This window comes from Habropoda laboriosa, unplaced genomic scaffold (assembly GCF_001263275.1).
Source record: "Habropoda laboriosa isolate 0110345459 unplaced genomic scaffold, ASM126327v1 scaffold309, whole genome shotgun sequence".
In the NCBI taxonomy this organism is placed as follows: Eukaryota; Metazoa; Arthropoda; class Insecta; order Hymenoptera; family Apidae; genus Habropoda; species Habropoda laboriosa.
In genome coordinates this window covers 482953-496665 of record NW_017100481.1, presented here as the reverse complement: position 1 = coordinate 496665, position 13713 = coordinate 482953, and the positions used below count along the sequence as shown (strand labels likewise).

At 44.0% G+C, this 13713-nt stretch overlaps 1 protein-coding gene across 1 annotated transcript in view; it reads left to right on the top strand.

The window, feature by feature from the left end:
* Positions 1-9839, top strand: part of LOC108576035 (homeobox protein SIX3-like) — a 60822-nt gene extending 50983 nt beyond the window's left edge. Inside the window, exons 2-3 of the mRNA XM_017938978.1 lie at positions 7766-8161; positions 9458-9839. Of these exons, the coding sequence (XP_017794467.1) occupies positions 7766-8161; positions 9458-9839 (778 nt within the window). The remainder of the gene's footprint in view (positions 1-7765; positions 8162-9457) is intronic.
* The last annotated feature ends 3874 nt before the right edge of the window (positions 9840-13713 follow it).

Below are 13713 nucleotides of genomic sequence, written 5' to 3'. Positions count from 1 at the left end.
GGCTTAAAAATCTCGTCAAACAGATCGAGATTTCGGGGGGCCGGATGGACGACGGAACGAAGCCGCGCGCCCACTGGATACTACTCTTTGTTCGCGGACAAACATTTGCCCGTCGAGTCCGGCGTAGGGTGACAGGAAAGAGAGGAGACGAAGAAACGTTTTCTTCTTCGTGTCGCGCGAACTCGAACCACCCGAACCAGACAGTTTTCGACCGATTTTCGACTCGGTTCGCTCTTTCGAGAGACGCCATCATGTTGCGGCGAACTCGCGCGAGAGAGGACTCTCTTCCCCCGATCCTGGCCCGGATTAAAATACTGCAAAATCATGGGCTACCTGTGAACGAGAGCTGCCACTACCACCACCTTCCCGTTTGCTTTATTCCCAGATACATCATCAGCACGGTGTGGAACTCTCCGTCGTGGTTGAAATTTCGCGAAAGCGCGGATGCCACGATTCGTCACGCTGCTTCTTCTTCCACGTGCAACACGTCGTTTCCTTTCGCCTATGTACATACATACACACGTGCGTACATATGCAACTCGTCGAACGGCCAAACAAATCACACTCCACGCCGATGATTCATTTCACGATGAACACTCCGACCAAGTCTGCCTACTCGCTTTCCAACATTCTGTTTAATCTTATCTAATCGATCTGAGCATGTGTAACACAACTAACAGAAGAGAAGGAGAGAGAAAGAGGGTTGAAGGCGGTTTTTTAAGACAAACATACCGTACCCAGGATTCAATACCACGAGGGTTGAAGAGAGAAAAGGACAGAGAGGGAGGGACTGGGCTGTGAGCGAAGAAAGAACTGAGCATCGGGACCGAGAGTCGGTCGGAGAGGGCCCGTATCGTTTTAACGTCTCTATTAGCGGCTATTAAAAATGAGCTAGAGACGAAAAAAAGCGGTGAAACGACGACGAGGGGGGTAGAAGGGGGGGGGGGGGGAGGGTTGCTTGAAATCGCGGGCCCTCTGTTCACATGCCGTCTCCTCCTCGTCCCGGTATCCAGTTACCTTTTGTAGAGAGAGAGGCCTTCGTATAGCTCAGATTTTCGAATGATATGTTCCACCATTGTGTGCACCGGGTATTTAGCATGGCACGGGGTTGGTCTAAATCGAGGGGTAGCCAGGGGAGGGTCGGGAGGAAGGGGGACACGGGGATGGTCTCCCGTAACGCGGCATGAAAATCTACGGTGTGTTCCGACACGGGGGTAGATTCTGTTAAAATGATATCCCCCGTCAGTCTAGCAGAGTCGAGGATAGATCCGATTCTGATATCAGGTTGAAATTGATCGTTCTCTTTTTTCTTTTTTTTTTTTTCGTTTCTCTTTCTCTCTCTCTTTCTTGCTTTGTTGTATTCGAGAGAATCGTAGAAACTAGTTTGGAGAGAGAGAGAGGCGACTGAGAATTTCGAAGGGGTGCGCCTTTTCTGGACGCGGTGCAGTTTTTGGTTTGTGCGACTGTGGGGTACGAGAGTGCGGGGAATATTTTTGGATACCTATTTACTTGGCTCTTTGGGAATGTTTTTGGCGTTGGATACCAACCTACCGACGTGACTCATGGATGCCAGCCGCTCGCCGTTAGTATCTTCGGTAAACTCGGAAGAAAATCATTTCTTCCAAATATTTTGCAGTTTAGTTCTTGGTCACCTAGAACCCAAGAACTCTAGAACCCCCTAGATTCCAATCCCTGTAAATATAACAACCTCGAAAGCGGCGACTTAAGATTTTAAAAAGTGTCGCACACGTTCCATCACCCGGAATCCAACATTGGCCGATATGTGAGAAATTGCAGTGTGAAGAGTGGTAACTTTTAAGGTGTGGTTTCGGTGATTGATTTTTTTCTTCTGAACGTTACGGAAGAAGATACTGAAGTGAATAGAGGAATATGGTGTAGCTTTATTTTTGTGTGAAAGTGGAAGGAGTACTTTTGTATATTCGTCTTTTAGTGGAAGTTCTTACTTAAAACGTGATCTATTTTAATCTGCAAAGTGTTAATTTCTAACGTACAATTCAGCGATTGAACCTTTCTACACGTTACAGAACAAGGAACTAAACTGAACAGCATAAGAAACTCATAAGGTACAGTTTTATTTTTATACAAAAGTAGCGTATAAAAATGAACGGAATACTTTAGTATATACATTAATTGTTTCGATAGAAGTTCTTCGTCGAAACCAGCTCCGTTTCAATTTCCACAATGTTCATTTCCTACCGAACATCGCGAAACAAGGAAGCAAACCGGAAATCGTATTACTCCGTATCAGAAGTATACACAACTCTCGCCAAGCGTGAAAGGTCTAAGAAAAAATACAAAAATCATCGAAGAAGTTTCTTTCCTGTCGCCTACGACCATCGTCTAACGTATATATACAAACATCGTATCGTTGGTTTCAAGTGGGCTCGAAACGATCGAATCACTTTTTAAAGAGGCTGTCAGTGGCGGCACGAAAATCGCTGGATCCTTTCACCGTAGTTTCTCGATCGGAGATCAATCGACGACGGGGCCTTCCTCCACCACCACCACCATCGCAAGGACGACCATCTTGCGCGTAATTACAGTAGCTTCCGTCACGGTTTGAGCCCTCGTCGCCGTCCGCGTGCATAATACTTTACAACATACACGGAGGGGGATTACAAAAGTGACTCGTCATGCGGCGTAAATACTTAACGGCGGGGCGCATCCTCATCGCGCGGCTTCCTCACGCTGCACCTGATACTTTCCCTCCTCGGACGACGACCACGAGAACCGCTGATGAATTTCTTTTTTAATCATGCCCACACGGCACCGAAAACTTACCGCGTCACCTGTGATAGGCCTCGTTTCTCTCTGTTTTCGACGCGGTCTGCACGATTCGCCACGCGGATACGCACACCCTGGTCGGTACGCGTGCACGCGCCGGCGAATATATTAACCGGCGATGAAGAGAGAGAAAGAGGGAAAAAAGGAAGGAAAAGGAAAGAAAGAAAGGCTGTAGCTCGTTGGAAATTCGTCTGGAACCGCGCCGTGGCCCTTTTTCATCGCGGGCTCGTTGAGTTTAACGAGCGGACGAACCGTGAACACCGCCGATATCCCTCGTTAACCGCGGAAACAACTTGGACGAGAGGCACGGTTTGATACGCGGCTTATACCGCTCCGCTGATTTTTCTTGCTTTCGTAATTATTCGTACGGAATTTGCGTTTCGAAATGGGACACCGGTGTCGAAATTCCTTCGCGTCGCTCGTTTTTCACGTGAAAAAGTAGATTTAGGCTGGGCGCAGGGGAACATCTCTAAGCGATGATCGCCAATTTTGATGAAACTTTGGTGTGTAGTAATGCTCAGAAAAATATTCGACACGTGTTTTTTTATGTCGGCAATCGTCCACAGTGAAGGGGTGAAGATCGCCCTAAAAGTTGGAGGTAGTAAATATATATTTGCAAGTGACAATCACCGATTTTCGTGAAACTTTGGTATATAGTAGTTCTGGAAAAAATATTCGACACGTGTTTTTTTGTATCGGTAATCGACCACAGTGAAGGAATGAAAATCACCCTCGAAGTTGGAGGTAGTAAATTATTTAGTCTGATATCTCGAAAATGATTAGAGGAACAGTGTAAATTGACGAATTTTGTATTTTTCAACAAAAAAACATTGATAAATATAAATTTAAAAAAGAGGTAATTTTCACCCCTTCGATATACACGATTGCCGATAAAAATTTGGAATACTACCAAACACCAAAATTTCAACAAAATCGATAATCATCACTTCAGAATATTCCCTATAAGCCATCATTCTGTACTAATCAAACTTAGACACTCCAATTTCTCCGCGACACATTCGTCAGATTTCTCTAATTCGTATCATACAGACGACCGTCCCCATAAACTACCTATACGAAACGAAAAAGAAAAGGAAAAAGGAACGCAAGGAACATTTGTCGAGGCAGAAATCGTTGATCAGAGCGAGTAGTTTCGGCCGCGCAAAGAATCAGACGAATTAATGCCGGTCCCGCGGTGTATTCACGGTGAAAAATTGACACCGTAAGCTCGAGCCTCCGCACTTTAATGCCACGACATTAAGACGCTTTGAATAGGGACAACGATCGGTGGACGAGCACTAAGTGGAACAAAACGGGAGAGGCTGGCACATAATAAGTCGCGCCGCTCGTGCGGGTGTCTCGTGAAAGGGCCAAGACAAAGAGGAGCGGTCTTGAGGCATAATTAAAACGCGTCGAGTGTCCCGTTGATGCGAGACACGTTGAAAAAAGGAACCACAGAGAGTACACGTGTGTGTGTGTGTGTGTGTGTTGTAAGACGAAGAAGGATGGAAAGGGTGGTGGAAGGGGAGGTACGGGTTCGATTACCGTGTCCAACGCGTTTCAGACAGGTCCACGTGAGAGTGGCCTCTGCTCGAATCGCGTCACGGCTACCGCCCTTACGTTCTTATTCTATGCCCACGTTCCTTGGAATCGAATAAATCGCTTTCATACCTTCGTCAGGGAAATTGACGTCTCGTTATATATTTCTATTTACAGCGAGTGGAGGGGAAATGTCGAATTTATAGAAGTTCGCGTGGCAAGGGGCTAAAAGAGGAAGTACGATTACATCGTGATAGATCGTGAATGGTTTTTTCTTTTCTTTCTATTTTTGGTGAAATGAATAGAAACGTTTTATCTATCTGGTTTATTTTTATGGAATGAAAAAGGTGTACAAATGTAGCTTTGGTGTAATCCTTTCGTTGCTGTTGAGGCCTGAAAATTTGATCGCATTGTACTATTGGAGACTTTTGCTGCACTTCCACTTTGATTTAATCCTTAATTTTATTTTTTGCGAATTTCTAGTTTCATTTAATAAAAGAAATTCTTAAACGGTACGGGCGAAATAAAAGATTTTACGACCGTGGTTGAATAACTATCGTCTGCCATACGCGTTATCTGCCAAAATTTGTCGCAGCGAAAGGGTTAATGTGATTCGTCAATTCTGCTTAAGGTATGCAGAGGAGCTGTGAAACTTTGAATTGTTCAACTCTTGGAATCATTTGGATAATTTTGAGTATGAATTCTTTATTTGGACAATCTGAGTAATTCTGATAATCCGAATTATGAAACTTTGCATAATCGAACTATTTGGATAATTTGGATAATTTCGAATACGAATTCTTTATTTGGACAATTCGAGTAATTAGAATTATGAAACTTTGTATAGTGGAACTATTTGAATAATTTGGATAATTTCGAATACGAATTCTTTATTCGGAAAATTTGAATAATCCGAATTATGAAACTTTGCATAATCGAACTATTTGGATAATTTGGATAATTTCGAATACGAATTCTTTATTTGGAAAATTTGAATAATTAGAATTACGAAACTGTGTATAGTGGAACTATTTGAATAATTTGGATAATTTCGAATGCGAATTCTTTATTTGGACAATTCGAGTAATTAGAATTATGAAACTTTGTATAGTGGAACTATTTGAATAATTTGAATAATTTCGAATACGAACTCTTTATTCGGAAAATTTGAATAATCCGAATAATTCGGATAACCCGAGTTATGAAACTTTGAATAGTCGAACTATTTGAATAATTTGGATAATTTCGAATGCGAATTCTTTATTTGGACAATTCGAGTAATTAGAATTATGAAACTTTGTATAGTGGAACTATTTGAATAATTTGAATAGTTTCGAATACGAACTCTTTATTCGTAAAATTTGAATAATCCGAATAATTCGGATTTTCGTAACAGCCCTAGTGTGCAATATGCAAATAGTTGTATTCGCAGTAATACTAATCACAAGCTGTCCACAGTAAACATTTAACAGTTGAATACTCCTCTCTCGGAAGATTGAAATAAAATAAAAATTGATACGGAATAAGAGTATCCTATGAAAGTGTGCCGCGAGACACGCACGAAAACTGAACAGGAGGGTGAATCAGCTTCGCGGCTTCTAGCGATCTCCTCCTCCTTTTGGAGGATGAGGAAGCATCGGGCGATTCTCGTTCAAGCGGGCGGCGAACCTGTTCGAAATCACTCGAGGTGTTACCGTGGTAACAGTGTGGGCTCGAAACTCGATTAGCAAAGAAAATACGGGAGTATCTGAGGAGCCGAGGCGTTGAATCGATCTGGAGCGAAGAGGCTTTTAAGGCGACCACAACATCTCATTGTCTCTGGCAGACTAGCGAATGATTCTCCTTTCTCTTAATACTCGATCGAGAGAGGAAACGTTTCTTTCACTTCTTACCAGTGCGATTCTTCTTTCTTCACCGTGTGTTTTTCCTCTCTCCTCTTATACGATTACGGCGAAGAGAAAAATTATTTTCACCCAAGTTCCCCCCCAGGTGTTTGCATTTTTCATTCTCTTCTCTCCTCTTCTCTTCTTTCTCTCCATTCGATATATTCCTACGGATCTTGGAACGAAGAAGAAATCCAAGGAAAAATTATAATTCTCGACGAATGTCCTTGCACGACGTGTTTGAAAGTCGCTCGTGGGTGGCGTGGTGAATAATACTTTCCTGTCGACAAGTCGGGACATCCGTTCCGATCGCGCCACGACCGTTCGTCATTTATCTCTGACCGCGAGAGGATGAGTCGCGTGAGAAGTTCGCGAGGCGTTTCTGTATCTATCCGTGATCTCTCGAGTAATGAGGTGGATCCTCCTTTTGTACGAACCGTCGTCGCCGGGAATCGTCGTTACTCTCCCGTGAATCCTTGCTCACCTGGGAAGGATGAGCCCGCTCATTAATTATAACCGCTCCGCGGCGATGACTGGAAACAAAGTGTTTTCAGTGCCGCGTGTGTGTACAATCCACGTTCAGCTAGTCCTCGCGACTAGGGAACGAATTGGAAATTCTCATCGCGATCCTACTCGCCTACGCGTACAATTCCTCTCTGCGACAGTGCTCCGGCCGACTTGTTACACCAATGAACAGCCGCGACCTCGGCTAGTTGACCCTTCGACGGGAGATGCATGCTCGAGTAACCGATCCTCGAAGGAACGACGAAAATCGTCTTTGTTTATTTAACAATGAACGGGCAACCTCGTTTAAAATCGCGAGGAGAAGAGAGTTAATTACACGAGAGTGTGAAATGCACCGATGAAGTCAGAGAAAAAGTCTTGAAACACGTTACCTAAGGCGCAAATTGTAAAAATAAAAGTGTGATCCCATTAGTAAAAACTTACAAATGGTTTACACAAGAAACACTGTAAAACACAAATTGGATCACATAGCATTTATGGATCACAATGCATAAATATGCGGCCTAAACAGTGGGTTTAATAGATTTTTGGTGAAATAAAAAAGTGCGTTGATTAGTTAATTAAATTAGATAAATGTTAATTATGGACAGTGTAGTGGATGATTTTGAAATTTGTGGAAGACTTGGAGAGAATTCTACGAAAAATTTCTTCTCTTTCTCAAGTAACTCCTCTGTGTTAAGTTCATCATTTAGCTACATTTGCGATAGAAAAAAAAACTTCGTTACAGTCTTTTCTTCATTCCCCTTATTTAATTCTTCTGATTTTACATTGTTACTATTCTCCTTATTCAATTCTTCTGATTTCTCTTCCAGCATCCTATCAATTCTCATTCTTCTCGCTTTCTTTAATTTTTTCTTTTTAACCCTTCCATTTGTAACATATATCACGTACTATAACGGGTGTTCGTACACTCAAATAAACTATTTAATAGTAAATTTCGCAAAATTTACAATTAACGCAACCTTTACAATAGGCAAAAAAATTAACGTTCCTCCTATTGCGTTATGTTTCAGAATGCAACAGCAATCCGGCACAGGAAACGGGAATACACGCCGCGCCCTGAGTCCCGGGCCAGGCGGCAGCGATTCGGAGGACTCTGATATCTCGCTAGGCGGAACATCGCCACCGTCACCGAGTTCCTCGCCTCCGCCAACTCATCAACCATCTCCTGTTCCTCTCGGGCCCCTTGGACCTCTACCTCCACCGTCCTTAAATTTCCGCTTCGATCCTTCGCAATCGCAGTTTCGATTCAACCACGCGACGGCCTTCAAATTCCCGCCGACGGGCTTCCGGTTTGGACCGCACAGCCCGCAACACAATCATCCGAACATCTCGGGCGGTGGAATCTTCAGGCTGACGGAAACGAGCCCGTTCCAAGCTGTGGGGCCCAGAGGTGATCTTGGATCGAGGTGAGTAGATTTTAAAAACCTCCTCCTTTGTCGTACTTACGTTCGATGGATATTAGAGGAATAACTCCGTAGTAGTTTCTTACACTTTCCCTCCACGAGAAACGAGAACTTGAATTTTCCCCAATTTTTAACCCTTTCGCTATTACGAACGAGTACAGTTTCTCGTTACGAACTGATCTATCTCGGTGTATTGTCGCATTTTACCGTAGCCATTCGTTGTGGAATAGTAACTGCCGTACTACGTGCAAATACCGTCTCGTACGACATTTTGGAAAATTTGTTGATTAAGCAGGTGTTTTTGTATCGTGAAAATAAAATTTTTTTTATTTATGTTTGGATGTTAAATTAGATTATTTAGTATGTAAACGGACAAAAGTATATAGCAGCGCAGCTGCGTAATGCACACGTCTCTGTTTGTCGACAGAGACGGTCGTAGCGAAAGGGTTAATCGCATCTGTGTGCTGTCCGTAAGGATTGTAAAAAGATATTGGTAATGAAATAAGGATCTCTCGATAGCAAGTGATTAATACCGTGCTCGCTAATTATACGTGTGAAGAACGCGAAAATTTTCCGTTGCGAAAATTAATAAGATAAAATTTTAGATCGTATTAGTGGAACAATTATTAAGAAACAAAATTTCTTAGAATATAAATGATACAAAAATTAATATACTTATTCGAATGTGTTAAAATTCACTGCTGAACATCTAACTATACACGACTATAGTGATAACACTTTCCAATCTCTCTGTTCTAAACCGAAAGGGTTAATACCGTATTTCCAACGATAAATCAATTAAACTGCAAAAATTGAATTTTTCAGAAGATAATAAGACTTTCCAATCTCTCTATTCTAAAGCCAAAGAGTTGATATCGTCCTCCCAATGATAAATCTGCAAAAATTCAATTGTTCAGAAGATAATAAGACTTTCCAATCTCTCTATTCTAAACCCAAAGGGTTAATATCGTCGTTTCAACGATAAATCAATTCAACTGCAAAAACTGAATTTCTCAGAAGATAACGAAACTTTCCAATCTCTCTATTCTAAACCCAAAGAATTAATATCGTCGTTCCAACGATAGCTCTGCAAAATTGCCAAAATTCAATTTTCCAGAAGAAAAGAAAACCACTTTGCCGATTAACGTAAAATCACCTTTGCACTAATTTTATTCGCCAACTATAAAAAAAATATAAATAAGACAACAAATCACACATTTATATAAAACCCCCAAAAAATAACTCCTAAAAAAAAAAAGAAAGAAACTTCCATTTTCAAATTGCACTTTTCCCTTCCAGACTGCCAGATCCTCTAGGACTACCACCACCGAGGTTGCACCCGCACGAAGGTTTGCTCCATCATCCGCACGTTCAGCATCAACTGCCGGAAGGAATGTCGAGGATATCAGAAGCCTCGCGACTTTCCGACGGAGGGATCTCGCGTCTGTCGGACAGCCTATCGGAAGCACACAGCCCGCCATTAATGGCGACGAACCTGTCTGTGACGGGTCCGCTAAGGGTTGCTGTACCAAGCCCGCACACGCCTTCCTCGCGAGGCAGTCCTCCATCCAGTCAGCAGACTCCTCAGGGTCAGTCTCAAGGCCAGGGATTGATAAGGGTCGCGACACCTCCGCCGAATCCGAAACCACCGCAGATTCACAGACCTTTCTCGCCGGCGTGATACGACAAGGACGAGGAATCGACGGAGATCATTTCGGTGGAATCAGAGGAAAATCGATCTTTGGTATCGAGGAAAATCAGCAGCGACGAGCAGCAATTTTTCGAGAAACGCTTCGAAGTCTTGTGAAAAAGAGAGAGAGAGTGATTACGTGTGGAAAAGTATAATCGAGAGGTCGAAGCGCGCTCGAAGCTCGAACGAAATACAGGAGAAATAATAATTATTCACGGATAGAATCTTGAATGATGTAAATCACATGAACTTTTTTTCACCGTGAAGAGATGACGTTGCCGAAGTTCGCGTAGAACTTTGTTTCTGTTGCCAAGTGACTGAATTATTAAACGGGAGGAACGTTTTCTAAAAACGTTTTAAAGGAGTTCTTTTAAAGAGAAGGAAGAAGAACGCTCGTTGTATCCGATGTATAGAAGAAAGATTTTTCTAGCTGACGACGGTGCGTCGTTGGGGGATAGATCGCAACACACGAGCGGACGAGTGCAATTTCTGAAGGTCGAGAGAAAGAGAAAAATCCGGAAAAAAAGAAAAAAAAAAAGAAGAAGAGAGATGCGAGTTGTGATCGTCGCGTGTAAATAGCTGCAACATCCGGGGGAACGATGATCACGAACGTGGGACACAATTTTCGTTGAACGAAAAACCGAGCGCGGGGATCGATCCGCTTCGAGGCTAAACGAACTCACAGTGTAACGGTGTTCTTTTTTCACTCTCTCTTCCTTGTCCTTTTTCCTTTTTTTTTTTCCTTCTCTCGTTTTCTCTCGTAGTCTGTACATAGCGATGCTTTCGGTAACAAAATGAGAAAAAAATGACGTTGTTCGGTGTAATATCGTTGCCGAGAGGAAAACTGTTCGTCGTCACTTCGAACTTGCGTGCTGCATGAGCTATTTAAAAAGCCTCCAAACTCGAATGTGAGAAAAACAAGAAAAGAATGTTAACGCGAAGGATGTAGACAGTACGAACGGCCTAAACATAGACTGAGGCCGAGCTTCGGAAGTAAGAACGCTGTACGTTCGATAAATTCCTCGACGATCCGAGGGCCTTTCTTTTCTCGTTACAACAATTCGATCGGCAAAAAATCAACAGAAAAACAAATCGTTATCCTTATCGAACTGAAAAACGACTTTGTATCGCGACTCGACGAAATCCAACGTTCCGTTCGTATCATCTTCTGATGTCGCAGAATTGAAGAAAAGCCAGTCGTCTTATATGTGAAGAAAACCACGAGCACCGGTCGAAATTAATTTAAGATACTCCGCGAGAAACTCCCTCCCTAAACCCCCCCTTTTTAGCTTAAGTAGAGATTAGCGATTTGTAAATTTCCTCAATCGACACGGTCCATTGACGAAATCGTTTTACTCCGAGAGTAAGAGAATGCTTTGAGAGCGTTCCCGTAGGCTCGATAGACGACGATTATCGTGTGACAGAGTACAGCGATCGATCGATTCTCTCTCGAGCCTTGTTACGGTTGAATGATACACGAAGAAAGAAGACGACGAAGATGGAGATGAAGTAACCGTGCGAGCACACGGTGTTCGCGTTTCCCCTCTCTCTTTGTAGATATACACACACGAACACAACACACGTTAGCGAATTTCTTGTATAATCGACCCTGCCCCACTCCCCCCTTGAACCCCTTATAAATATGAACATAACTACGATCCACGTATACATAGGTACCTTACGTAAAAAGCCTTTTATTTGCGCCTGTACATACATTCACGCGAAAATATATTAACAGATTATTATGACAATTACAACAAAAACGATTACGAGTCTTCAATTTATCGTTCTACTACCACCCTGAACATCATCGTTAAATATATTCATATGGTAACACTATAATTTCCATGATATTCCCAGGTAAACGAATTAACAACTAACGATCGAAATCATCACCACCGTCGTCCGATCTCCGTGGAAATTCGTCCGGGGATAATTAACGAACGCGTTAAAATCATGCGGTTCGTTCACGGGGCGAAGGGGGGGTGGGGGGCAATTATACGTTCGAGTTTGTCGCGTTTCCAATGCTCCACGCGGTTCAAACAATTCTCCCGCGCGTCAATTTCTATCTACTAATATCGCTATTTCCACGAGTTGGGCTAATTCAGGCCAGGCGCGCCCTTTCGTCGTTATCTGACGGGTTCGCGCGGTCTGTCGCGGCGGTGAAACAATTAAAATAACTTCCCCCGGTGTACGAGAAAGAGACGTGGAAACTACGGTTGTAAGAGTGAAAGAGGCAGAGATGTTAGGTGTGGAGGTGAAGAAGAGACGGCAATTCAGGTGGCCGAGAGACGCCGCCGCCGCGTCCTTCCCACAATTTAAACGGCGCGAGACGCGCTTCTCTTCCCTTCCCCACGGTACACCCGTTGAATTCGCAGAGTCACGGGGCTTCCTGTTAACGAACCCGTAGAAGAAGACGAAGTCGCATTCGAAACACACGGATCCTTTTTTCGTCGAAGGTCAATGCGTCGACTTCGAAGGAAGGCGGCGACGAGAGGCGAAGTGAAGAGAGAGAGAGAGAGGTGGGAATATATCCTCGCACAGCACTGGTATATATAGAGGGACTGAAAGTGTACGAAGCGAGGATGAAAAGAGGGAGTGATAGAAAGAGAAGGAGCGGGAGGAAGGGAGGAGAGATCGGGCGGCGTAGGAAGGTTATCGACACGACTCTGCAGCAGCCAGAGAAACAGAGTAGGAGAGATTCGACAGCGTGATAGAGGAAAAGAGGAAGCGGAGAAAGGGTCGGCAGAAGAGGGAAAAGGGGACGCGAGAAAGAGAGCAGCAGAAGAGGAGGTAGAGAGAAAGAGAGAGTTGGTGCGCGATAACGTGGCGTGGGCGGGTGTCGCTGACAAAATGGACCAATCGGCTGGCCGGGTTGCCTTGTAACCGATCCCGCGGGTTAACCAGGAACCAGGAACATCGACCAAGACTCTCGAAAAAGCCGATATGCCCAGAGCGCACGCCTAACCGTCCTCGTAGTCGTCGACTCCACCCTGTGTGCCTCTGCCTGCTGTGATGCTTCCACATGCGACCACTTCCTCTTCCCCTCTCTTTCTCACCCTTCCTCACTCCCTCTCTCTCTCTCTCTCTCTGTACTCACCCTTCCACTCTCGCGCGCCTACTCGCGCGTTGCCTTTCCTCCGGTGATCCACGTTCCCTCTTTCTCTATTTCACTTCACCCCAGTCGTCGGTGGTGGTTCTCACTGATTCGTACTCTGTATACGCGCGATTCTATCTTTCTCCCACCCTCGCTTATTCTCTCACTCTCTGCTGCTTCTGCTGCTGCTGGCTGCTGCTGAGCGAAAGTTCTCGACAGCTGGGTGGATTCCTCGCTGGAAGATGGAGTCGTTAGGGGGCACCGGGAATGGAGAGATATTCCTCTCCGCGGCTGGAGCGTTTCGCCGGCGAGTTGTTAAATTACTTGGATGAAGTTGCCGTAATTGAAACTGGTCATTGAGCGAAATGTGTTTAGAGGGCGAACTTCGAGAGAGCTAATCGTCGCGTAACGCGTTGATCACGAACGCGCCTCTTGATAATCGATGGACACGTTCTGCCGAATACGCCGCGAGTGAAATATAGGAGAAAAGAATTTCAATCCTTTCACGGAATAATTCATTTTGTAATACGCGTAATTACACGATTCGATCGAGGATCAATTACGGTATCATGTCGGGGAAACGAGGACTTACGTGTGTGTGTATATAGCTTTGATGCTCATACCAACACACTGAACCTTCCATCCGCGAATATTACACGACGTGTTGTTAGCTAAGCGTTAAACGATGACGAGCTATTAATTCCTGGTTTCTGCTCGTTCCTTAAAAAAAAAAAGAAAAAAAGACTACACACACAGGCGTGCGCTGGC